We start from the raw sequence: 25,239 nt of genomic DNA, 5'->3' as shown, positions 1-25,239 counted from the left end.
TGTATCACATGTATGTGATATGTATTAATAGAAAGATAATGGACTTATTGTGTATAGAAAAGAACTTTCTCATGTTACAATGTGGGCTGTTCTCAAACAGCAATACCCTAGGGATAGTACACTAGTAAGTAATACTCTAAAAGTAAGTACAACAGCATTACCGTAAAGAGGCATAAACAAGCATGGTTACAAATATTATAGTCCGTCTTATTTCCTTTTTTTTTTAGTTTATATATTTTTGAGGGAGAGAGAGCATGCATGTGTGCATGGCGGGGAGGGGCAGAGAGAAAGGGGGACAGAGGATCTGCGCTTACAGCAGTAAGCACAATGTGGGGCTCGAACTCACAAACCATGAGATCATGACCTGAGCCAAAGTCGGACGCTCAACCACTGAGTCACCCAGGTGTCCTATTTTAGTCCTTTTTAAAAATACTTTAATGGATTTTCAAATTTGCTAATGTATTTTATTTATCAAAAGCAGGAAAAATACCCTATAAAGATGGTCCCAAATTCAGTTGGCTCATAGTGCTGTGAATAGGGATTACAACTTCTAATTTCATGGTGCAGGGTAATGTACCATACAACCATTTGGGGAGACTTTTGCACAAAGCCATGGACAATTAATTGGATCCCATGTTTTTAGAGGTGCCTGATGATATAGATTATTTAGTTTTTAAAACCATCCTTACTGGGCTTGGTATTATTAGAAGATTCTATCAGACATCAAAGAGATACTTCAGGTTAATTCTCGCACTGTGACCTGACTTCAGAAATAGCATGCTGTTAATAACAATATGTGGAGACGAGGCTGCTCTGTCCGGCTTTGTGGTCTCTGCATGTTCATTTGCACCCTCAGACTTACCTCGCTAAGTGGTGTGGTTTCAGGAAGGGGAGTGGACAGAAGGTGTGGAGGTTGGCAGAGAAAAGCCGAGCAAAGCCAATGGAAAAATGGAAGCAAAAAAACAAAAACAAAAACAAAAACAAAAAAAACTAAGGATTCTGTGAAGGATACTACCAAACAGAGGGAGGTGTTTGGGAGCAGATGATTGTGGCAGACTCTAGGGGTACATTTCTGAGGATCTGCTCAGCTTGAGGGCTCAGTTGGAATGAGGTCAAAGTGAGAGAGTTTTTAGTAGAAATGAAACCTTGACATTACATCAGGCTATGAAAAGAGATGCAGTTTGGGGGTGTCTTAATGATGATTTTTCAACTGGCCTCAAGCCTGACCTCTCTTGCCATTCCCTCTCTCGAGGCTGAATCAGGTGCCTACGGGGTGAATTCACCTCTCTATATTTAACCTGCAGCGGCTCTATCAGCACCACTGTGAAACTGGTCATTCTTTTCTCCAAATGTTCATCTTCCTATGGGGATAGGGAGGAACGCTGTATCTTGTTCATCTCTAAACACGTAGCAGTTTTCAATAAATATCTGTTGATTAAATGAACGAATGATTGGGCCATTGTCTCTGTGCAGGATCCAGATGACATAGTAAAAAGCTTTCCCCACTGATCCATGGTTAACTTTATGAATTACAGACCTTCTGCCTCTCAGGTGACTTCATAATTCTAGCCTTCAAAATGGGCAAAATACTAAAATATGTTTTTGACAAAGTTGTAAAACTTGAAAACACCACTCATCAAATTACTGCTGTAAAATACAGAGTGCCTATGTTTCAAAAACAAAATCTCTACTTACTTACAATTTGGAGAGAACTCCTCTTGAGCAACAGCGCCTTTTTAAAAATATAATAAAGGAGTGCCAAGGTGGCTCAGTTGGTTAAGCATCGATTCTTGATTTTGGCTCAGGTCATGATCTCATGGTCATGGAATCGAGCCCAACATTGAGCCCTGTGTCAGGCTCTGCGCTGAACGGGGAGCCTGCCTGGGATTCTCTCCTCTCTCTGCCCTTCTCCCCCACACCCTCCCCCGACCCCCCCCCCCCCACCTGCATGCCCACTCTCTCTCAAAATAAATAAATAAACATTTAAAAATTTAAAATATATAATTAAATGGAAGCTTCCTGATTCATCACTCGAATTGGATGTAAATCATGTCTAATCTGCTTATTAACATGTTCCTTACTCCCATGCCTGGATAACAGAGAAGTCCTTCTAAAAGTTATTCTTACGTGTTTTATTTTTGTAAGCCTTTTGCAGTTTTTTTGATTTTCATGTGATTTCCACTTTTTAAATTTAGATAAGACTTTCTGATATAAACACAGCCTTTAAAACACAGAAGAAACACCACACAATGCTTTTCAGTGGGTAGCAAAGGAAAATTCACATCTTATATTCTTACATTAACTTCTTGGATAGCATACGAGGCTGTAAACATGAATGTGGAGCGAGGAAGAAGAAAAGCGAGAGGGACTCCCAGAGAGGACGATTAAGTTGCCTCTGGATCACCACTGTCCTTGGGGGATTGTTGTTAGAGTTTCCTACTTTCCTTCTGGTTTTACATTGCTTTGAAGAGGTGGCAGCCGACAGGGAGGTGATGGGAGGTTTCCCCTCTCACTTCAATTTGCTCTCCTGTGTACCTGTGAGCTTGTTTCCCCACATTCCTTTTTAAAAAGTAAGGAATTCGTGCTGGGAGGCCACACCTGTTACATGGTGATGCTGGAGGTGGGAATCAAGGAGAAAGTGCTGGCGGGAGCACATAGCAGCAGCAGCAGCCCCTTGGCTGGAGAGGAATGTTCCTTCTTCTGCCTTTGGAACTGAATCCCATCTCCTGTTCTTCTTGTCTCATATTTCAGTGATGTTTCTTCAAAAACTATGGTAGGTTGACAGAATGGATTTCTGCGCTCCTAATGTAATACCTCTCAGTGCGCTCAGATTTGCACCAGAGAGACTTCCTTATCTTCAAGTAGGATAAAGTCAGCAGGGCCTCCTCCAGCCCCTTCACAAAGCATCAGCAGTTCAGTCCCCTTCCCTGCCCTGCTCCCACTTTGTCCCGCGAGACAAGGGTTAGTATCGACTCTTGCAGGCGCGCGCAGGTGCACGCGCACTCTCACGCACAGACGCACTGTCATGCGCACACGCATGCTGCGCTCTTCCACGTTCTAGTGTCTTCCCTCTGGCGGTTCTTTATAGCAAGATGATGCTACTGTCCTTTCAGCCTTGCAGATTTGTACCAAACTTTTAAGTCTCTACAAAATACTACTTCCTCTTTTAATTCCTGCCTTTACCCAGTCATAATTTAATGTTTGTTTTTTAAATTCTGCATTGCCATAGATTCCTGTGAAACCTCTATCATGGAACTTACTACACTATATTGTGTAAGTTTTTTAAAAAAATGCCTCTCCCATGTGCACTTCCCCCATCAGGCCCCTGAGCTATATAGACTAGTATGAATAGACCAGCAAATTAAACTACTGTTAAGAAAAACATCAAAATACTGTAGCTTTAATGGCATTACTGCTAAGTGTGTTGTGTGTGTGTGTGTGCTCCATATAGCCTTAAAAATATGAAAATGTGCTAACAAGAGGTTACCTGTGTAGAGAAACTACAAACATTAACGATCTAGGGAAAAATAATCTTCCTTTTTGGTAAAACTTTACTAACCCTATACTTCCTGTTAATGATTTGACGGAACCAGTGCTAGAAAATACTATGAAGAACTATACAAAGTATATGACTAGTATTACAGCCATAGAGCCAGTATTGCATTTTGCATTTGCTTGCCTTCATTTAAGATCCTTACTTTTATATCTAAGCTTGTTTATGAAATTGATTTGGAATTACCTTTCAGCGTTCGGTTAATTTGAACATTTTCCTTTGCTGAGATGTTATGGCTTAAATGATTAGATTTCTGTGTCCGTGGGTGTCCTTAGAGCTCTAGGAAGGAGGCTTAGGGGCAGCAGTCTTGTTGGAAGAGAAAGCCTGTAGCTGCATTTCAGTTTCCGTACCCACTGCTCCTGAGGCTGAGGAACACCAGTTGTTCATGAAGGGGAGAGGTGGGCAGGGAGACACGGGTGCCAGTGCAGGTCAAGTGCATGGCTCCACGATTCTTCTGCTCTGCTTGGGTGTGAGGAGGTAAGGGCCTGTCCTACAGTGGGATGGATGGAGATGAAGGAATGGGCAGATGTTCAAAGGAGACCTCCATGAGACTGGAGTAAGTCGTCTCTGGAATGGCTTGAAAAGGATGGTGAAAAATAAAGACAGAGCAAACCCTTGAGAATCTGGGCAGTGACCTTGGGTGGGGCAGGGAAGGTATATTTACTGAAGTTAACTAGAGGACCATCTCTATTGTGGTTTATCCATAAATTCTCTTTCAGTCTTTATGAGTGGTCCAGTAGAAGCACAGAGGCTCTGATAGGAGGTGGGCAATTGCTTTGTTTTCTTCTCTTGATCTTCCTACATCTGGTCAATCCTTAAAGCATTCTGCTAGCTAAGCAGAAAATAGAGAAAAGTAAGTTTAAATCCTTGCCCCCATCTTCTTCCTTTATCTTCCAAAACACTGTCACCTCAGGTAAAATAAAATATAGAATTCCTTACAGAACCCACCAAAAATGTATAAATTAGCCTGAGGAGGAAGGCCATTTGCTCCTGGGGGGGGGGGGGGGGGGGAGGGAATAGAGCATCTGAGAAGAGCTGGCTTGCAAGGCAGGAGGGGGAAGATGGAGAATTTTTCCCAGTTTCCTGAACTGGGTAGATCTCATGGCTGTCTGTGCTTTCCTCACTCTGGAGGTTTTTGAGATTCCAGAACATTAGCAAACATACGTGCACTTTCTGTGTGGCAGGTAGTAGTGCTCAAATATTTATTTGAATAAACAAACACACATTTTTTATTATCTCCTCAAAAAGTTCAGCCATGTGTTGTGCAGGGGGCGTGCCTTCTGGTCTTGCTTTCTGAGTGAGAATCAGATGAGAACAGGCCCTATTGCATTTCCTTCTTCAGCACAATTGTCCGTCCCCCAATCCCCCACCCCCCAGTGCAGCGGGCTCTTGCAGGAATCCTAGTGCTTTGCTGATCACACAGAGGTTTTGTTTTCACTCATTCTGATCTAGCTTTCTGTTCTCCCAGGTGCGCACGTCCTGACCGACTCAGCAGGAAGGTGGATTTTCTTTGTGTTTAAAGAAAAAAAAAATGTCCCCGTGTCTGTAGAGATGATTTGCAGTTCAGCCCGGCTGAAGCTGACCGAATGAGACTATGGGCTGTGCCTCCGCCAAGCATGTTGCCACTGTTCAAAATGAAGAGGAAGCCCAGAAAGGGAAGAACTACCAGAACGGAGATGTGTTTGGCGGTGAGTGCCATTGAACTTCGCTCTTGACCCGGTGACCCAGGCCTTTCACTTTCTCAGGAGTGAATATTTGTAGCGTTATTGGTGTTGCATCTTTTGGGGGCTGCGGGTAAAGGGCTGATGAGATATGGCTAGAAATCAACGCACATCTTTTACATGGCGCAATTTTCATAATAACTTATATATACAGGATTTTGAGGACGATTATGGAGATTTTATACAGAAGCTAGCATTGAAATCAAGTTTTAAATAACCCATAGGACTTAAATAGGTACATGGCACACCAGCCACAGGGCGTCCAGGTAGAGAGCACTGTATGACCGAAAACACAGAGGTCCAAAAGTAGAGTGAGTGAGGATTTATGCATAAGAGAATGAGGTATTTTTTAGGCCTAATAGTTACTTTTTATGTGAATTATAAATTTTCAGATTAAAAAAATACAAACACAATGAACGTAATAATCGTCTTTTAACCTTTGACGATGCAAAGTGACTTTAGAATATCCAGTGCAAAGATTACAGCCTGCCAACTCATGGCCACGTCTGGCTTGCAAGTATGTTTTCTTTGGCTCCCAGAGAATTATAAAGTAAAAAGCGAGGCAGCATTTAAAAAATCAGGATGTTTCACGTAAAATCCCAAATTTCTTCAGAAAATCTCGCTATACCGGCTGAAGCAACAGTGGGGTGAGGTACCAGTTGCCCCTTCAGTCAGGCTGTGGCCTCCAGGGAACTGTTGAGCCTGCTCTTGAACGCAGGTCAAGTCCCCGTTCACGCATTAACGTCACCTACCGGGCCACCTACAGGCGTCCGAGTTTGCCTAGACATGAGTTTGTTCCTTGGACAGTCAGCTGTGGTTCCGATGCCACATGGCTGTAGCTTAGTACAAAACCCCAGTGAGTGAGGCAGGTGAAGCAGTTCTGCTGAATCACTTCAACAATGATAACCCGCTCCCGGACACGTTCATGGCAGTCCTCTGAACGAGTGCCTCTTCCTCTCTCGTTCAGTAAAGAACCTCGCTGAAATCGTGTTTTCATACAAACAACTGAAGGGCACTGTCCGGTCACTGTCATGTAATTCTGCCAATTTTGGTCCATTGTAGTGGTCGTGTGGGTCCCTGGTGAAGAATTGGTGTGCTGTGGGAAGACTAATGCTCTGCTGAAAGTGGACTAGTATGTAGGGGAGGAGGATTTTGTTTTGTGTCATTTTAAGGAAATGTATTTGTTGCCTGGAACAGATTTACTTCTAGTGGTGACTGCCTGTAAAATTTTGAATGGTGGGGGCGCCTGGTGTCTCAGTCGGTTAAGCATCTGACTTCAGCTGGGGTCGTGATCATGGTTTGTGGGTTCGAGCGCCATGTTGGGCTCTGCGCTGACAGTTCGGAGCCTGCTCGGGATTCTCTCTCTCACTCTCTGCCCCCTCCCTTCCTCAAAATAAATAAGTAAACTTAAAAATAATGAGAGAACATAATCTAGTGTCAAGGATTTATTCGAACTAACTTCTAGATGATATTCTGTGTCGTTATCGTTTTTGTAATAAGAGCTACCATAATGGAACAGCCACCATATGTCAAATATGCAGAAGTATTTAAATTCATTTTCATGGTGAATTTTCACAACAGTTCTATGCTATGAAAGACGTGTCATCCCGATCTTACATGTTTGGAAGTTGAAAGACAGAGAGACTAACTGGTCCCTAAATGCCCAGCTACGAAGCCGTAGACTCAGGTGTCTCTATGCCAGAGTCCCTGTTGCTTTCTCAATGTTGTTCCCACTTGCCTTGCTGCATCCCATCAGCCACTCATTCTTCAGTGCGAAAACGTATTGACTGGCCTGCACACTATGGGCCAAGACCTTTTGCTAACTGCCCTGGAGGATTCAGGGCTGGGTAAGACATAAACCTCCTAGAAAGTCCTTTCTAGGACTTTCTAAGAGGATGAGGAAAATGTTTTGAGGCAGAATAAGGCAAATACCAGAAAAGGAAAACATACATTGTGATGAGAGTCAGGGGCATGGAGAGACTGCCTTAAAAGGTGGGATCAGAGCAGATTTCTTATAGAGGTGACATCTGAACCTGGCCTTAAAGGACCAGAAGAATCTAAGCCTGTCAGATGAAGGGTACCAGAAGGTACTGGATGAGGAAAGGTTAGAGGTAATGTGAGACTTACTCAAGAATTATAAATAATCCAGTTTGAATGGAATATAAAATTTAAGTGAGAGAATTGACTAGAAAACTTAAGTTAGGGTTAAATTATAGAGAAACTTGAATACCAAATTACAATCTTTGGAAGGATAAACTAAGAGCAAAAACCAGTGATATCTGATATATTGTACTTCTATACAGCCTGGCAGTGAGACCACTTACCATCCAGTTGGTGATTTAGTTTCAGCTTTTATAGGCGAGGAGGCTTTGTTTTTCTAAATTACATGTGCGTTTGGCAAATGTTGGCATCTAATAAAGGAACCTTGTATTAGTCACCTATCGCTGGGTATTGGACAACCTCAAGATCTCAGTGGTATTCAACAATGAGCATGTCTTTCTTGATCACGAGCTGGTGAGTCAGCTGGAGTGGCTCTGCTGCACGTCTTTCTCATCTTCCTCCTGGGACCAGCGGGCTGCGTGAGGAGGGGCGGACATGCTCTCTTTCGCAGAGGGTGTAAGTGCAAGCAGTACACAAGATGCCTCTTAACCTTGGGCTTATCTCTGGCACACCCTCGCTTGCACCCACATTTGAGTAGCCAAATAAAGGCACAGGAACAGGCTCAAAGACAAGAGGCAGAGAAATATATCTGACCACAGTGCATTAGTGACAAGGATGTGGATACAGAGAAGGTCAAGAATTGGGGCTAACATGGGGTGCCTGTGTGGCTCCGTTGGTTAAGCGTCCAACTCTGGATTTCTCCTCAGGTCATGATCTTGCCCCACATCGAGCTCCACGCTCTGCTTAAGATGCTCTCCCTCTCTGTTTACCCCTCACCCACTTGCACGTGTGCTCTCTCTCTCGAAGAATAAATAAATAAATATAAATAAATAAAAGGTTATTTTAAAAAATTAGAGCTAACAATTCAGTCCACCCCAAGCCGGCACAGTCATTGTTATGTTTGTGGCTCCATGCAGTCCATGTCATAAAGTGCGTTCAAGACCTCTGCTAGTTTTTTTGTCATCCTCCTGGTACTCATACTGAAGTTTCATCCACTTAGGCATTCATCATCTCGTTACTCTCCAGCGTTAACATTTGTGGGTTTGTGGCATGATGTTAGATAAAGCAGAACAAGGAGGGAGAGAGCTTCTTGAACCGGTCAAGGGAGATAGATTTGGCTAGTCCCGCGGGGCTCTAGAATTGTCAGAGTGCAGTGTGAACCTCAGTGCCTGTATCCCAGATGCAACTGAATGCTTGAGTTTGTCTATGACAAGAGGAGGTCCTATCTGTGTTTCTCCACGTAAATTTTAGTTTGCAGGCAGAGTGAGTGTACAAAATCCCAATATGATCACAGATAGTCACAGGTGAAAAGCAGATCTGGCTCACTTTTAACCATTTGATATCTTTGTCACCCACTGTTTGTAACTCATTGCCTCCTAAGAAAGAACGCCACACTTAGCAGCCTGAAATAAGCACCGATTTATTACTTTTCGCAATTCTGTAGGGTGCCTGGGCTCAACCAGGTAGCTGCATTTAGCTGGGAGCTCAGCTGGGCTCAGATGACCAAGAGGGCTTCTAGCCTCTCTTTCCAGCTAGGAAGTCAAACTTTTCACATGGTGGCTGGTTTCTAAGAGAGGAAGTAGAAGCTGTCAGGCCAATGAAGACCTAGGCTCAAAAGTCCAAGAAGTCACTTTTGCCTCATTCTGTTGATTAAAGCAAGTCACAAAACCAGCCCAGAGTCGAGAGAGCTGGACGTCTCCATGTATTGAGCCTGCACCTCTGGGACGGGAGGAATTGGTGGGAGCCATCTTTTGAGACTAGTTACCTCAGCCACTGAGAGGGGCAGTGAGAACCCCATGACTGGGTTATATTCCAACCTAGACCGTTATAATCTGCTTTCTAAATCACTGCTCTGTTTTTCACTGAATAAAGTCGCCTCACTCACTTTTTAGAAGCCGTTTTTAAATGTTTTAAAAAAATGTTATTACTGCTTGTTGTTGAAGAGTTGACAACGTCTGTGAAGGATGGAATATTTGGGGATGGCTCTGAAGTATGTCTCTGAGTGTGTATACACACACACCTTCAATCCTTTTCCTAAAGGTGTGAATTTAATTTCATAGCTTCTAAGGACATGCTGGGGAGCATTGATAAACAGAGTATTTTTACAAATGGTAGTTTCCATTTTTATGACGCAGTTTGGTCTCCATAATGTTTTGGCTATTTAGGAGATCGATCACGCCAAATGTGCGTGATGGAATATCTGTAGGATATTCCACTGTGGAGGATTGACAAGTGGGCATCTTGACTCCTAGATGTCATAGAATTCAGGAGGTCATTGACAAGGAACTTTATCACTGACATTTACCTATAGACTTTCTTTTACTTTAAATATCGAAGCATAAAAAGTTTCCCATCTAAAGTTGTGCCTCACATACATGTGGCCCTTTCAGAAGTAAAACCCAGACCAGAAAGCTCCATCTCCAGATTGGAATTTTCCTTCCCTCAGTGGTCAGGGCATATGTGAATAGTGGTCAGGAGATCTGCTGAGGTCATTCGGAGGACAGCTGAGCAGATTGCCAAAGCCAGCTTGCATAAAATAAGTGACCAACAGATTCAAGTTATCGTGAACTAGTTAAGCAAGTTCTAAGGAAAGCCAAGTGCTTATTGGATTTCTTTCAACAGGCATTCACTTGGACTATTAAAGTAGGTGCTCACAACAGATTCAGGCCTTATTAGGAAAATTAACATGTCAAACCAGAGATCATTATCTCTTCTGCAACCCACCCCAAGGGGGCAAGCTCTTTACTTATATTGACTCTACTATTTGCCTGAAGGTCACCACCATTCTTCCGGGGAAAAGGCTTTAATCTTGAAAAGGCTTTAAACTTGAGGCCTTTGTCTCATCCAGTTTCCAGCTCCTATGACTCTTGTCTCCCCCCAAATCTCTTTCCGGTCGCCACCACAGTTCAGGCTGTTAGGGCCCATAACCCGGAAGAGTGCAGTGCCTTCCAAACTGATTTCCGTTAGCCCCCTTTGTTGTTTGTTTGCTTCTTTGATTTTTTTTTTATGTTGTTGTTCATTTTTAACTCTCCGTTTTTTGTACCGTTGTCCGATTCTGTCAGCTTTTACTGAGTGCTCCTCTGCCCATGTTCATTCTCATGCTCCAGAACTTTTCTTTTGTGCCTCATTCTTAGCCAGTAAAATCCCAAATCCTTAGTGAACATACAAGACCTCTCAGATGGCTCATACCCACCTTGGCAGCCTTGTTTCATACTCTGTCCCTTCATGTTCCCTGTTCTTCAGCCAGACTGGACAACTTGCCCCGTGACCTCAAACACGCCTTCTGTCTCCCAGGCCCTCTGGTGAGCCATGACCTCTTCTTGGCGTGGGCCTTTTCTCCTGCCTTCATCTTTTTAAATCCTGCTCTTCTTCAGACTTCACCCAAACTTGCATGAAGCTTTTCTAAAACCTTCAGAAAGTATCTCTTTCCTGCCATCTCAGAATACCTTTTTACATACTTATGTATTTGGTTTATTTCTTTATATGTCTCATCTCATTATTTATGTACATGTGTCATCTGTCTTATGAGCTAGTTAGCCCCCTGAAGGCAGCGACTGTATGGTCTTGAGAGGAACAGGGGTTCCCAGAATGCCGGGAGCTGGAGGCAAAGAGATTGTTTGGGGATCAGGTTGAGCCCTGCCTGCACCCAGCTCCCCCACATGACTAGGTGGCCGAGTTTGGCTTAAGGACCAAGAGAGTCTGAAGTTTATAAATATTCCCTTAAGTGGAGGTGTTTGGACTATTGCAATAAATTCTCCCGGAATAGCAATGTAAGACTGAGTGTAAAAGGGAAGCAGTAAGGCAAGATTTTGGCTACTTGGTTTCTTCTAGGCTCTGTATTGCTGTGTAACTTCAATTAAGTTCTGATCCTCAACTGTGTAAATTGGGAACATCTAACAGGATTGTGTGTGTGTGTGTGTGTGTGTGTGTGTGTGTGTGTGAGAGAGAGAGAGAGAGAGAGAGAGAGAGAGAGAGAGAGAGAGGTGGTGTTATCTAATCTGCTACCCATCTAAAATACTATAAGGGCCAACCTCACAGGTTATGGTGAAGATCAAATAAGAGAATATATCACATTCATTCAGAAATTCAAGCAGTTGAAGGCAAAGTAGTAATTCACTCTTTCTGCAGTAATTTCCAATGGCATGAAGTGAAGATTAATTAAAAGTAATCTGTGTTACGGGGCGCCTGGGTGGCGCAGTCGGTTAAGCGTCCGACTTCAGCCAGGTCACGATCTCGCGGTCCGTGAGTTCGAGCCCCGCGTCAGGCTCTGGGCCGATGGCTCGGAGCCTGGAGCCTGTTTCCGATTCTGTGTCTCCCTCTCTCTCTCTGCCCCTCCCCCGTTCATGCTCTGTCTCTCTCTGTCCCAAAAATAAATAAAAAACGTTGAAAAAAAAAAATTAAAAAAAAAAAAGTAATCTGTGTTTATGAGACAGTAACAGAATAATGCTACCTGTGTCCCATCCAATATAGTAGCCACAGGCCACCTCTGTCTGTTAAGCATGGAAAATATGCCTAGTTCTAATTAAGATCTGCTATGAGCATAAAATACATACAGGATTCTAAGGACTTAGTATACAAAAGAGGGGTGCCTGGTGGCTCAGCTGATTAAGCTCCGACTCCAGCTCAGGTCATGATCTCATGGCTTGTGAGTTTGAGCCTTGAGTCGGGCTGTATGCTGATAGTTTTGGATTCTGTGTCTCCCTCTCTCTCTGCTCCTCCCCTGCTCATACTCTGTCTCTCTCTCTCCCCAAAAATAAAGAAACATTTTTTAAAAAGAGTATAAAATAGCCCATTAATTTTTATTAATTGCATGTTGAAGTGATATTTTGTATATGTTGGGTTAAATAAATTATATTACTCAAATTAATTTCATCAGTTTCATTTTGCTCATTTAATGTGGCTACTAGAAATATTTAAAGTATGTCCGAAACTTGCATTGTCTTTCTATTTGGTGGTGCTAATTTAAGTCACTGAAAGGTAGGGTTGGTATTTAGGGCTCCCTTTCCTTCCCAGTTTCGGCTTTGGGGTTTACTTATTCTGGAATCCAAGAGAAAAGGAGTTAGTTAGGCTGAGACAGCAGCCTCATTTTCTGCTTCGACTCTCCATAGGCGGGACGTGCACTCTAGGGGAGCAGGCTGTTGGGGTACACAGGACAGCTAAGAAGGCAGAGACAGGGAAGCAGCTTGGGAGGTGAGGAAGAGCAAAGTCTCTAACTTGCTCATCTCTCTGCACTAATTAGTGGTAGTCTTTAATTTAGCTCCCTCTCAAGTAACTTCTTTTGCTGGCCTAGGGAAGCTTGTGTTGACCTCTAAAGTTATTTCCCAAAGGTCAGAGAGGAAATCTGCACCCCCCCCCTTTTTTTTTTTTTGGTTTTCATTAAGTTGATAAAGAACCTTAAGAGCAGGAGAACGGTTTGATGGGTTTGTACTAGAGCCGGGCCATACTCTGAATGAAAACGTAAGTCAAGATGAATGAGGAACCTGGCCCTGAATATTGTCTTTGAAGACCCCACGGTGTTTTGAGCTGAGCCTCAGAAAGGTCGCAATGGCTTCAAGTGCACATGCAGCTCATGAAATTATAGACGCCAGCCCACCTTGGCCAGGAGTTTTCACCACACTCTTCCAAAGTACGAGTGCTTAGCCCGGCACCTGACTCAGGGAGGTGCTCAAAGTGGCTTAGTTTCATTTCCTTCTTTTAGACAGTTGCTGGGCCATTCTGACACGTTCTTGCCTCTTTGACACGAGACAGCCTTAACCGTCAGCACTCGTAGCAGTGGTTGTGAGTTCTCACACTAGCGGGAGCTTGTTCCAAGTTCCCCCCTTCTTGTGTTGCCTTTGGCAAGTAACTTAACCTCATTAGTGCCCGCATTTTCTCCTCTGTGTTGCGGGGGAGGGGGATAATAATGGAATCCAGCACTTAGAGTTGCATGGAGGGTCAGATAAACTTCACTGGAAAGCGCTTAGAACATTGCTGCCTAATTAGAAATTAGGCAGCATCAATTACAAATATGAATATATTTGCCCCACCTCTTCATTCTTGCCCCTCAGCCACCTCAAAATAAACACTGCCAGAATGTTCCATGGTGCAGAATTTAATCTAGCTGAGGTAGAGTCAGTCTGAATTTCTCTTTGGAAGAATTTCCTGTAACAGAAAGTCAAGAAATACTCTTGTTTCTACATTTAAAAAAAGAAAACTCCAAGTGTATTTTTCCTTCCCTTGCCATTGATATCAGGAACCTGTTAATGTTATAGATAGGGAGAGAGAAGTGAAAAGTAGGGCCATTTGCCACTTACTGCTTCAGGGCAGCCTGACTGCAAGACGAGGGAGCCTCTGAGTTCACAGACACTAGTGGCAGGGGCATGCTTGCTGAGCTCTTGGTGGGGTCCCTCCGGTTTTATGTCTAGAGGGTTTCCTTCAGTTGCTCTCTTGGCCCTCTGGGTGCCTGGTCTTCTGTGCAGCTGCCTGGAGCCCTTCCTCAGGCAGAAAATAAGAACGTTCTCTGCTGTCAGTGCAGAGCCTACTTCAGATCCTTTGTCTCTGTCTCTGTCTCTCTCTCTCCCTCTGCTTGTGCTCTGTCTCTCTGAAAATAAATACATAAACTTAAAAAAAAGAAGAAAAAGAAAGAAAGAACTTGGCCCTGGAGAAGGCAGTGGAGATGCTTCTGGTACCTTCCAGTGAAAGGCACAGAGGACTGGAGCCCCAGGCAAAGCTTGTTCTTTGCTGGGGGAAGTTCTCATAAAGTGACTCAGCAGCAAGAGAGAAGGTGGGAGGGTTTCTTTTACCCATAGCACGTCTCCTCTGAGTTATTTTCTCCTGAGTGACATCACAGAATTCAGAAATTCAAAACAATGGCTTCTTCCCAGAATCCTGGCTAATGTGGCAGAAAGGATGTGTTTTGCCATAAGCACCTGCCTGGAACCGCCCTCCTGACAGCACCTCTCTGATGCTTAGACCTCGTTTAGGACCTGGCTCTCCTCTCCAGAGACCAGCACAGCACCTTCCGTCTGCACCCGGAGCCTGAAGTGTGGCTGTTTCTTTTGCCCCTGAGTTATTATATGAAAAGCACAACTATGATACTCATGTTTTACAGTTTCTATTGTTATCTCCATTTGATACAAAAGGAAAATGAAGCCAAAAGCCATGCCAGTTCACTTAACTAAGGAAGCAGGACTGTGGCTAGAACTGAGGATGTAGACTCTTGACTCTAAGGGAGAGCCCCCTCTTGGGAGTAAGATGTGTCTTTGCTATTAAATCTAAACCAGCCTCTGCTCAGGAGTCATTGGTAACTGGCTGCTTGAGCTTAGCCTGAGCTTTTAATCGAGAAGGTCTGAAGACTCTATTGTTGTATTTAGGGCTATTATCAGTAGCCCTGAAATTCACTGTGGTGCTGAATGCATGGGCCTGAGATCTGGCAAAGTGGTTTCAAATCCTGGCTCAGCCACTCACTAACGTGTAACTTGGCAAATCACTCTCCTTGCCTCAGTTTCCCCATCTGTGTAATATGGGGAGAACTAGTACTTAAGCTGTCTTCAGAGGGCTTTTATGAGACTTAATGTATCAGTGTATGTAAAGCCCTAAGAATAGAACTTGCCACATAATACGCACTGGGTGAGTGCCATTCATTAATATCATCACCGTATTAGCAGCCTTAGTTTCCCGTAATTATGCTGGGGGGTTGGGGAAGCATAACCCATTGATTACAGATGTGTAATCCTCCAATTTTTAAAAGTTTATCAGTTATCCACATAATACTTATCTTTTTATTTTCTATTTTCTTAATTAAAAAAAATTTTAATGTTTATTTATTTTGAGAGGGAGAGAGAGAGAGCAGGAGTTGGGGATGGGGCAGAGAGAGAGGGAGACACAGAATCTGAAGCAGGCTCTAGGCTCTGAGCTGTCAGCGCTCACTAACTAGGAGATCATGACCTGAGCCACAGTTGGATATTTAACCAACTGAGCCACCCAGGTGCCCCTATTTTGTATTTTAAAATATTTGCATTCCTGTAATTTGTGCTTTTTCCATTTTGTCCTAGATCAGCTTCTGTTCTGTATAAGATGTGCATGTGTGTGACCAGGTGTATGTCTCTAAATCAGAAGATTAAAGTATATGATTTGAGTGGTGAATATAATATTATGCCCTATTTCTATAAAAGCATGGTTTAAAGAAATAGTCCCTTCATAGAAGTTAACACGTAAAGGAGCCTGGGTGGCTCAGCCACTTAAGCTTCCAACTCTTGATTTCGGCTCAGGTCATGATCTCAAGGTTTGTGGGTTTGAGCCCCGTCTCTGGCTCTCTGCTGATGGTACAGAGCCTACTTGGAACACTTTCTCTCCCTCTCTCTCTCTCTCTCTCTCTGTCTCTCTCTCTCTCTCTCTCTCGCTCTTTCTCTCTCTCTCTCTCTCTGTCTCTCTCCCCCTCCCTCCCCCACTCTTGCATTCTCTCTCTCTCAAAATAAATAAACTTAAAAAAATAACTTTGTTTAAAGAAAAAAGAAGTTAGGGGCTCCTGGGTGGCTCAGTCAGTTAAGCATCTGACTTCAGCTCTAGTCATGATCTCACAGTTGTGGGTTTGAGCCCCACATCAGGCTCTGTGCTGACAGCTCAGAGCCTGGAGCCTGCTTTTTAGTCTGTGTCTCCCTCTCTCTTTGCCCTTGCCCTGCTTGCATTCTCTCTCTCTCTCTCTCTCTCTCTCTCTCTCTCTCTCAAAAACAAAAATAAACATTAAAAAAAAGAAAAATAAAAAAAGTTAACAAATAAATCTGTGTGTGTGTGTGTGAGTGCACACGTGTGTGCAGTAGAGTATAGCATTTTCCTACTCTTGGGTTTATCATGCACAGTGAGGATGTTTATAGAAAAAGAACATTTCTTTGTGAAGCACTGTAGAGAGGCCAAGAGCCAACAGACACAGTTGATGCCCTCAGTGATTGTAATTGAATAAGTACATCCATAACTAACTGAAATATAAAGATGTACAAATTAGATACTATTTTAATTCACATTCTATTCTTCAAAAATACTTTGTTATTTATAAGTCTAATATTAAAAATTGAATTCCTTAACTCCTTTCTCCATATTAGAGCTTTTTAGATGAATCTAAAGACTGAACTGTAAAATACGAAACCGTAAAAGTACTATAAAAAATATGGATGGAAAAAAATACCAGTGAGTATTTTTATAGTCTTAGGTTTCTAATGCCACAAAATCCAATGCCATAAAAAAAGTTGATAAATTTAACTGCATAAAATTCTCTGCACAGCAACAAACAAACCACTCTTAACTAAGTTAAGAGACAAATGTCAGATGGAGTGACATTAATATTCATAACATAGATAAGGTTAATATGATTAATATAAAAAGACTCTTAAATCTATAAGGAAAGAATGAACAGTTCAATTGAAAAATGGACAACATTGGGGTGCCTGGGTGGCTCAGTCAGTTGAGCATCTGACTTCGGCTCAGGTCATGATCTCGCGGCTCATGAGTTCGAGCCCCGCATGGGGCTCTGTGCTAACAGCTCAGAGCCTGGAGCCTGCTTCAGATTCTGTGTCTCCCTCTCTCTCTGCCCTCCCCCAAGTCTCTCTCTCTCTCAAAATATAAATAAACATTAAAAAAAATTTTTTAAATGGACAGCATTTGTGACCAGGCAATTAAAAAATATATACAAAAGGCTAATAAACATGCAGAAAGATACTCAGCTTCTTAGAAATCAAATAAATCACACCAAAGTAAACAGAACAAGACCTTTTTCATCACTCAGATTGGCAGGAACAGGCATCTGTCTCACACTATAACTGGGAATTTTGAGGGAGCACCAAATAATTATGTATGTATGTATATATGTATACGTATGTAGATGTATGTATGTACATATGTACGTATATATGTATATATACGTACATATGTGTATATATATATATATATATATATATATATATATATATATATCGTAAATGACCATGCCCTTTGCCCCAGCAGTCCTACTCCTAGGAATTTGTCATAAACAGGTAATTGGACGAGCATACAAACCTGTATGCTTCAGGGTTTTTCCCACTGATGGAACATACAGCAGATACAGCTATTAAAGATCAAGGCTCTGTACTTATGGAGATAAGAAAAGATCTACAACATGTTAATAAATGAAAACAGTAAATGGTTTTACATAGCATCATAGCATATCTTGTTTGTAGAATTTATTTGTTTAAAATCTACATAAAATTTTGTGCAGGTGTATTTAAAAATGTATTTGGGAAGTCTGTTCACCAAAACATTAACAATGGCAAGTCTATTGTGAAGTCTCAGGTGATTCTTAATTTCTTCTTTGTATTTTTCTGTGTGTACTTTGAATCTTTTATGGTCAACATGTATCATTCAATACCACTTAGTATTTTGATAAATAGAATTTTATGTTTCCATCTTCTGAAGACCTACAGTTGTGCTTTCAGGACAATGTGACATCTATCCAATAGGAGAAAGCCCCGGGGCAACAGGGATTAGCCTAATAGACTTGTTTGCCCGGGTAAACAGTTGGAGTCTGATCATGGGCGCTTGTCAGCTAGCAATTCTTTCTGTCTACTAAGCACTTACTGACTTTGGTGCTGTGCTAGGCACTGAGACTATTAGATAAATGTGGTCCCTGCCTTTTAGGAACTGATACGATGCAACAGATGGGCATCTCAACAGAAAAAAAAAAAAATGTCAGTATCATATGATGATCCTGCAAAAAGGCCTGTTATCCCAGGAGTAGAAGACACTTTAAAGAGAACGATGAAGATCTCAGCTGAGTCTTAAAAGATGAGTAACAGACAAAAAAACAGAGGAAGGGCAGGAGTGAGAGACTGAGAGACAGTGAAAAGGCTCACGGGTACATTGTGCATCAGGTGTGTTGAGGGAAGACTGGGAAGCTTTACCAACCCGGTGAGGAAATAACTTTAGAGAATCTCACATCAGGACAGATGTTTTAGATATTTGGAAATTTTACACTGTAATTTTTTCCAAAACACTGAGAAGCTGACACAGGAATCATAATTATGTCAGAGATCAGACAATTGGCTGAGAATTTAGAAAACAATGGACAGAAAGTCTAGAAGATTTGATGCTAATTCCTTAAGCTGTCGAAGCAGTTAGCCTCACTTCAGTTTTAATAATTATAGATCCTGAAACACTACTGCCAGAATATCGCCTCGCATACATGTTAAGACTATACTATCCTTTTTTTTTTTTAAAGACTGTGTTATCATTAAAACACCATCAAACCAGCTGAGACAGAATTTGATGGTGTGGTGTTTGTCCCATGTAGGAATTGGAGCATGACTCTGTTATTTATTACTGCACACTTGTGGTACCTCCAGAGTAGATTCTACATACATCACATGTCACACGTAAATTCTTCACATGCGATGAAATAAGAAATACAAAAACATGGCAATAGTTACTCTCAGAAGCATGAAGGAACTTGTTGCTACAGATAAGCCCTGTCTTTGCCCCACTCTTAGAGGGGAGGATTGGGACACAGTGGGAGGTAGCAATGTCCATCCCCCTGGAACAGAGCAAGATTAGGTCTACCATTCACTCACCCACCCATTCTTCCTAAGAGTTCAGCTGTTAAATATTTCTAGTTGAGGGGCGCCTGGGTGGCTCAGTAGGTTAAGCATCCGACTCCAGCTCAGGTCATGATCTCAGGGTTTGCAGGTTTGAGTCCCGTATCAGGCTGTGTGCTGACAGCTCAGAGCCTGGAGCCTGTTTCAGATTCTGTGTCTTCCTCTCTCTCGCTGCCCCTCCCCCTGCTCACACTCTGTCTTTGTCTCAAAAATAAATAAACATCAAAAAAAATTAAAAAAATATATTTCTAGTTGAGTAGTTAGTGATCATAAATTGGTGTCACAGTTTAATTGTGTTTCTGATAACAGCATTCCAAACGGTGAGGAAAATTGCTTCATCCTATTAAGTAACTCCTAAAGCAATAATCCTCAATCAGTGGTTGTTGATTGGCCAGTTACGAGGTTAGAATGGTACCAGTTGAATCAGTGTTTATGAACAGGACCCGTGAGCTGGTGGGTGGTGGATGGAATAGAAGCAGAATCAGGTGACTTGCCCACAAAGAGTTTACCCTATTTTAGAAAAGACACCATTTATGCGCAGGAAATAGTTCAGCAAGAAACAGAGACTTGAAAGCCTGTAATGAGTGCTACATTGAGTGTCTGTTGGCACGACATGTCCATGAATACCGTGGACAATGGAAAAATAAATATAGACTGCTTTAGGGGTCTTTAGAGAGAAGAATAAAATGTTATGGGAAAATAAAGATGTTTCCTTCTTAGAAAAAAATCTAGCCACTATTCAGTAAATCGTAAGTCTTTTATGATCATTGACTGAGTTCCTTCAAGATAATGCTTGTAATTTAATCACACACCACTCTTGCCTCACGTAACCAAGTGCTTAACATGTAAGTTGTTGGATCATAATGGATGGATATTATGAGGCCCCTGGGTGACTCGGTTGAGCATCCGACTTCAGCTCAGGTCTTGATCTCAAGCTTCGTGAGTTCAAGCCCCGCATTGGGCTCACTGTTGTCGGCGCAGAACTTGGTTCAGATCCTCTGTACGCCCCCCTGCCCCTCCCCCATTCATGCTCTTTCAAAATTGAATAAACATCAAAAAAATAATGGCCAGCTGTTAATAATAATGATAGCTTATGGGGGGCTGTCACACCCACTTATAGGTGAGGGAGTGGAGGCCAATAAGAAATTGAGTAACTTGCCTAAGTGTACACAGGTAATATGTTAACTTGGAGTCTGGTCAGGAACACAGCAGTATCTGACTTAAGAATTTCAGTGCACAAATGTGTGCTTTGAAAGAGGAAGCAAGGAAGGCACTCAGTTAGGCATAGTAAGGAATTTTTTTTAAATGTACAAGATACAGTTCCTCTGTTCTAGAAACTTTCAGTCTAATGGAAGAACAAAGCCTTAGGTCACCTACGTCATCCTTTCTCAGCTGGACTGTCCATTCCTCAAGCACTGATTTATTGTGCCCTGTTAGATGGGAGGCCTTTTAGCCCTGGCCTGCACCCTGTGCACTGATGGCAGTCATCCGGCCCATGGCTCTCAGTGCAGACTTGACCACCATGAATCATCCCATGACAGTGAACTACAGGGCCCTGATGAAGGCACACGGATGTTATGGCCATGTTTTACACTGAATTTCTTTTTGTTCTTGTTGGCAAAAAGAAGCACTGAATACTGGGAGGAAAATACCCACTCATGTTATACTATGCTCCTGAGCTGACTCCTGTTGACAGGGGTCTGGAGAATTATATTGGAGCCAAAGAAAGGTCAAGAGCACCTCTGCTTTAGAGGCTTGGAACTCATCCACATGTCTGGCTCTGTCTGGCTCTGTAGTTCCTTGAAACCAATGAAAACCTAATTGTATCAAATAATTAATCCCAAACTCTAGACTTTGGGGATATAAAGATAAAAGAGTTTAGCATAGTTAATGCTTCATTTCCTTATTTGGATATTTCTATTTGCTCATTCTATTAAATACTCTGATGTTAAATGGAAAAAGCTGGATATGAGACTCGTACATAGAGAGTAACTCCATACATCAAATGACAACATGTATTCAATATATGTGTGCATGGACTGAAAAGAAAGCCTCTAGGTGTTGACCAAGAAAGGTGAATAATGATTATCTCTGGGTAGTGCTGATTACCAGTGGGTCTTTGTGTTTCTGTTATGGTTTCCAAATATCCCACATCTCTTTCTAAAGGAAGTTGTGTTTTTTTTTTAATTAAATAAATGGTTTTGTTTTTCAAAACGCACTGTGCTGAACCTTACTTTTATAAAGATGAATGTACTATTTATGAAAAGGAATAATCTAGAAAACTTTCTTAGAGAAGTTTATGTATTTATTGAGTACTTTTTATGTGCCAGGCATTACTTCAAGTGTTTTGTTATTTATTAATTCATTTAATCCTCATAATATCTTATGCGGTAGGTTCTAATAGGAACATATCAGTTAAGTCCCCAAACCTGTATGTTTAACCACTATGCCATGCTACCTTATCTTTAAGTCTTTTCTTAAAATCACTGCCCATGTAGCTTTTACGACATATGAAAAGCAATGTAGTGAAAATGCTGGCTTTTTCAAAGAAAGTTCTGTAGTTTCATATACCTGTCGCCACTGGAAAATATTAGCATGCATAGCCCTTCTGTTCACTTTTAGAGGTAACATTAGGAATGGTCACTGATGGCAGAGTTTGGTCCCCTGCCTCTCAGTACCCGCTCTGCCATCGTGAGCCGTTACGGTGCCCCAAACCACTTCAGTGCTCTGAAAAAAGAGCTAAATTGGCCAACCCCCAGTTCACGGGTTAAGCAGTATGGTTTTATCCTGTTTCCAGGCCTGCACCCAAGCTTTTGCTTAAAATGTGAGAATCAGTTGAAAGGTGGGAAATAACTATGTCAAGTTTGTTTGTGGCGAATGGGACGCATCTTCCCCTTCATTTCAAAGCGTGAAGAAGAGCCCTGAGCATGGGATGAGGTGAGCGCTGACGGATCACCAGCTTCAAGTTGAGCCATCCTCATCCTTTGTGACTTGAGGCTCAGTCTCTCAGTTCTTCTCGAATTTTCTACTCTAAGTAATTCTTTGCAGGTCATACTTCTCTCCGAGAGGATGGTGGGCTACGTACTGCATAAGGTTTCACGAAACGAACAAAACAATTGGCTGTAGCCTGGTAAACCCAGTTTATGGAGGAGCTGTGGACTTGGTGGCTGGGGTCCTGGTTTGTTTGGATTCTGCTGTGGAGTAACTGCCCCCGGGTGACCTGGGAGCTTCTTTCTCTGTCTTGGGAGTTAGTGGGTTGAACTTAGGCGATCCCTCTGGATGTATTCAGTGCACCGATGTTCAAAAGTTCTACTTTGTCTGCTCCCCAGACTGTGGTCACACAAGTCTATGGTCTAGGTTTCTCTTACGCCTTGGGGATCCTTGAAAAGATTACAAATGACACTGTGTCGATGATTTTTTTTTTTAAAGAAAAATGAGGGTAGGTGGTAGTGTTCCACAGCTGCCAGCTTTATGGTTCAAAGTTGACCAAGGTGTTGATTGCTTTGTGAGATCATTTTTTTTCCCTTCTAAAAAATTAGAAACAAGAATCACGAATGTCTTCTGTAGCTTCAAAGCATCCCCGCAAGCTAGAAGGTGAGAAAGCTGGAAGTGTGTGGGTTACTATCCCTCCTTCCATCTTGGCTGGCTGGTTTTCTATTTATTATCCAGTGATGCTTGCGTCGGTGCGGCTGCTAGTCAGTGTGACATTCACGTTGCTGACTTTTTGTTTTAAAGTTTTATTAGAAGTAGTGGGGGAAGCACAAGGGTTCTGTTGCTTGAAAGGAATAATGAAATGTATGATAGAAGATAGTTTGCAATAAAATTTAGGCAAAAAGAGAATGTTTAGTTTCCCAGGTTGCTGACTTTGGCAAAAACTGCTGTACTGTAGGCTGGCCACTTTCAGGGTACAATTTTGTTTATTCACTTACATAGCTATACTGTGTTGGTTCAGACAGATTTTAAAAGGGCAAGAGAAAGTGAAAACTTATAGAAAGTCAAATTCTAAAGGATAACAGAGATAAAATCTCGTAGTTGTGATGTTAAATACATAAAGAATATTCTGCTAACATAATTAACAATACATTTTAAAACTGGTCTTTGATTGTTTTTAAAAGGTTGCATAATTACAATTTCTTAGATAGAAGGGCCATTGCTGGGGAGAGAAATTGATAGAGAGGGAGGAAGCCTGCCTGGGACACAATGTGTGCAGTTCACTTCCTTAAAAGTAATAGTCCATGCTTAAGTTGTAATGCAGGGGCTCCTGTGTGGCTCAGTCAGTTGAGTGTCTGACTCTTGATTTCAGCTCAGGTCACGATCTCGCAGTATGTGGATTTGAGCCCCGTATCAGGCTCTGCACTGACAGCACAGGGCCGCTTGGGATTTTCTGTCTCTCTCTCAAAAATAATAATAAACGGGGCGCCTGGATGGCGCAGTCGGTTAAGCGTCCGACTTCAGCCAGGTCACGATCTCGCGGTCTGTGAGTTCGAGCCCCGCGTCAGGCTCTGGGCTGATGGCTCGGAGCCTGGAGCCTGTTTCCCGATTCTGTGTCTCCCTCTCTCTCTGCCCCTCCCCGTTCATGCTCTGTCTCTCTCTGTCCCAAAAATAAATAAAAAACGTTGAAAAAAAAATTTTTTTTAAAAATAATAATAATAAACAATTTAATTAAAAACAAATAAAATGTCAGTGCTTATTTATATTGTCATTTAAAATATATTTCAAAAGCTATGTGTATGACAATTAAGAATGGAAGTCAAGGGGCTCCTGGGTTGCTCAGTCAGTCAGGCATCCAGCTCTTGATCTCAGCTCAGGTCTTGATCTCAGAGTCATGGGCTCAGGTCCTGCATTGGACTCCATGTTGGACTCCTTGCTGGGTGTGAAACCTACTTAAAAAAAAAAAAAAAAACCCAACAAAAACTGGAAGTCAAAAGATTAAGGGTGAGATGAAAAAGCAAAGTGCTAAAATAGCAGTCTATAAAAATAATGCATTTTTCAAATTCTGAAACAAAGCCAAACTGGTACAAATCTCTATTTAGGTGATGTTTCATTTCCATTTTGAAAACCATATTCACAACAAGCTAAATTGTATTTAAATTCCCTTCTAGCTACATGAACCCATGCTTCAGTGTATAAATGTCACTGTTGGTTTTGATCTATAACCAAAGAAGATATTATCAAATTATATATGAAATAGGATTTTATTTTTAATGTTGCACCCATCATTTTGGCATTTATTATGTCTGCTTTTTTAATACAGTATTTTTCATTAGTCTTTAACTTCTGGTTGCCTTCTTTCACTCAAGAAATACTTCCTTTAAAGTTTTTAGATGTTGGGGCACCTGGGTGGCTCAGTCGGTTAAGCATCTGACTCTTGGCTTCAGCTCAGGTCGTGATCTCTTGGGTTATGAGTTTGAGCCCTGCATCAGGCTCCATGCTGATGGCCCAGAGCCTGCTTAGGATTCTCTCTTTCTCTCTCTCTCTGCCCTTTCTGCACTCGTGCTCTCTCTCTCTCTCAAAAGTAAATAAGTAAACATTAAAAAAAGTAAAACAAATAAAAGCGTTGAGACCTTGAGTTTTGACCAAACCTTTCCTCCTTTGTTCCTCGGCTGTTTCTCTTAATGCAGTTGCTGAATTGCCAAGTGTTAAAATGAAAAACAATATGCTTTTAGCTCCGATGGAACTCTGAAAATCACAATTATTCATTTTAGAAATATTTATTGAGCAATTGCTATAACCTGGCTTTTACTTGGAAACTAACATGTAGTGAGATGATTATTGTCCTCATTTGGCTCATGTCCTATGGAGTGACACAGGCAATAAGCAGAGAGATGTGTAATAAACTGTCAGATGGGGATATGTGCAATGCAAAAAAATAAATAAGTAAAGGGAGAGAGAGTGACGGGTGGCTATTTTAAATGCATAGGTCAGAGAAGGTCCATCTGAGTTGTTGACCTTTTTGAGAAGAGACCTGAAGTAAGGGAGCAAAAGCCATGAGAATACCCAGGAACAGAGTGTTTTAGACAGAGGAACAACAGGGCCAAATCTCTGAGAGGGAGCCTCCTGGTGGATTCCAGGGAAAAGCCTAAGGCCCTCATGCCAGGAGTGTGGTGGGTGATAAACTCAGAGAGGCAGCAACTTCAGGTATTGACCCCAGATATTCTTTTTTTTTTTTTTTTTTTTTGAGGGGGAGGGTGGGGTGGGACAAAGAGAG

The 25,239-nt window shown here is 42.1% G+C and overlaps 1 protein-coding gene across 1 annotated transcript in view; it reads left to right on the top strand.

The window, feature by feature from the left end:
* Positions 1–25,239, top strand: part of C15H1orf21 (chromosome 15 C1orf21 homolog) — a 238,433-nt gene that overhangs the window by 76,845 nt on the left and 136,349 nt on the right. The window contains exon 2 of the mRNA XM_058701149.1: positions 5,022–5,241. Within this exon, the coding sequence (XP_058557132.1) occupies positions 5,148–5,241 (94 nt within the window). The 5' untranslated portion in view covers positions 5,022–5,147. The remainder of the gene's footprint in view (positions 1–5,021; positions 5,242–25,239) is intronic.

Source organism: Neofelis nebulosa, chromosome 15 (assembly GCF_028018385.1).
Source record: "Neofelis nebulosa isolate mNeoNeb1 chromosome 15, mNeoNeb1.pri, whole genome shotgun sequence".
NCBI classification, from domain to species: domain Eukaryota; kingdom Metazoa; phylum Chordata; class Mammalia; order Carnivora; family Felidae; genus Neofelis; species Neofelis nebulosa.
This window is presented reverse-complemented; position numbering and strand designations above follow the sequence as displayed.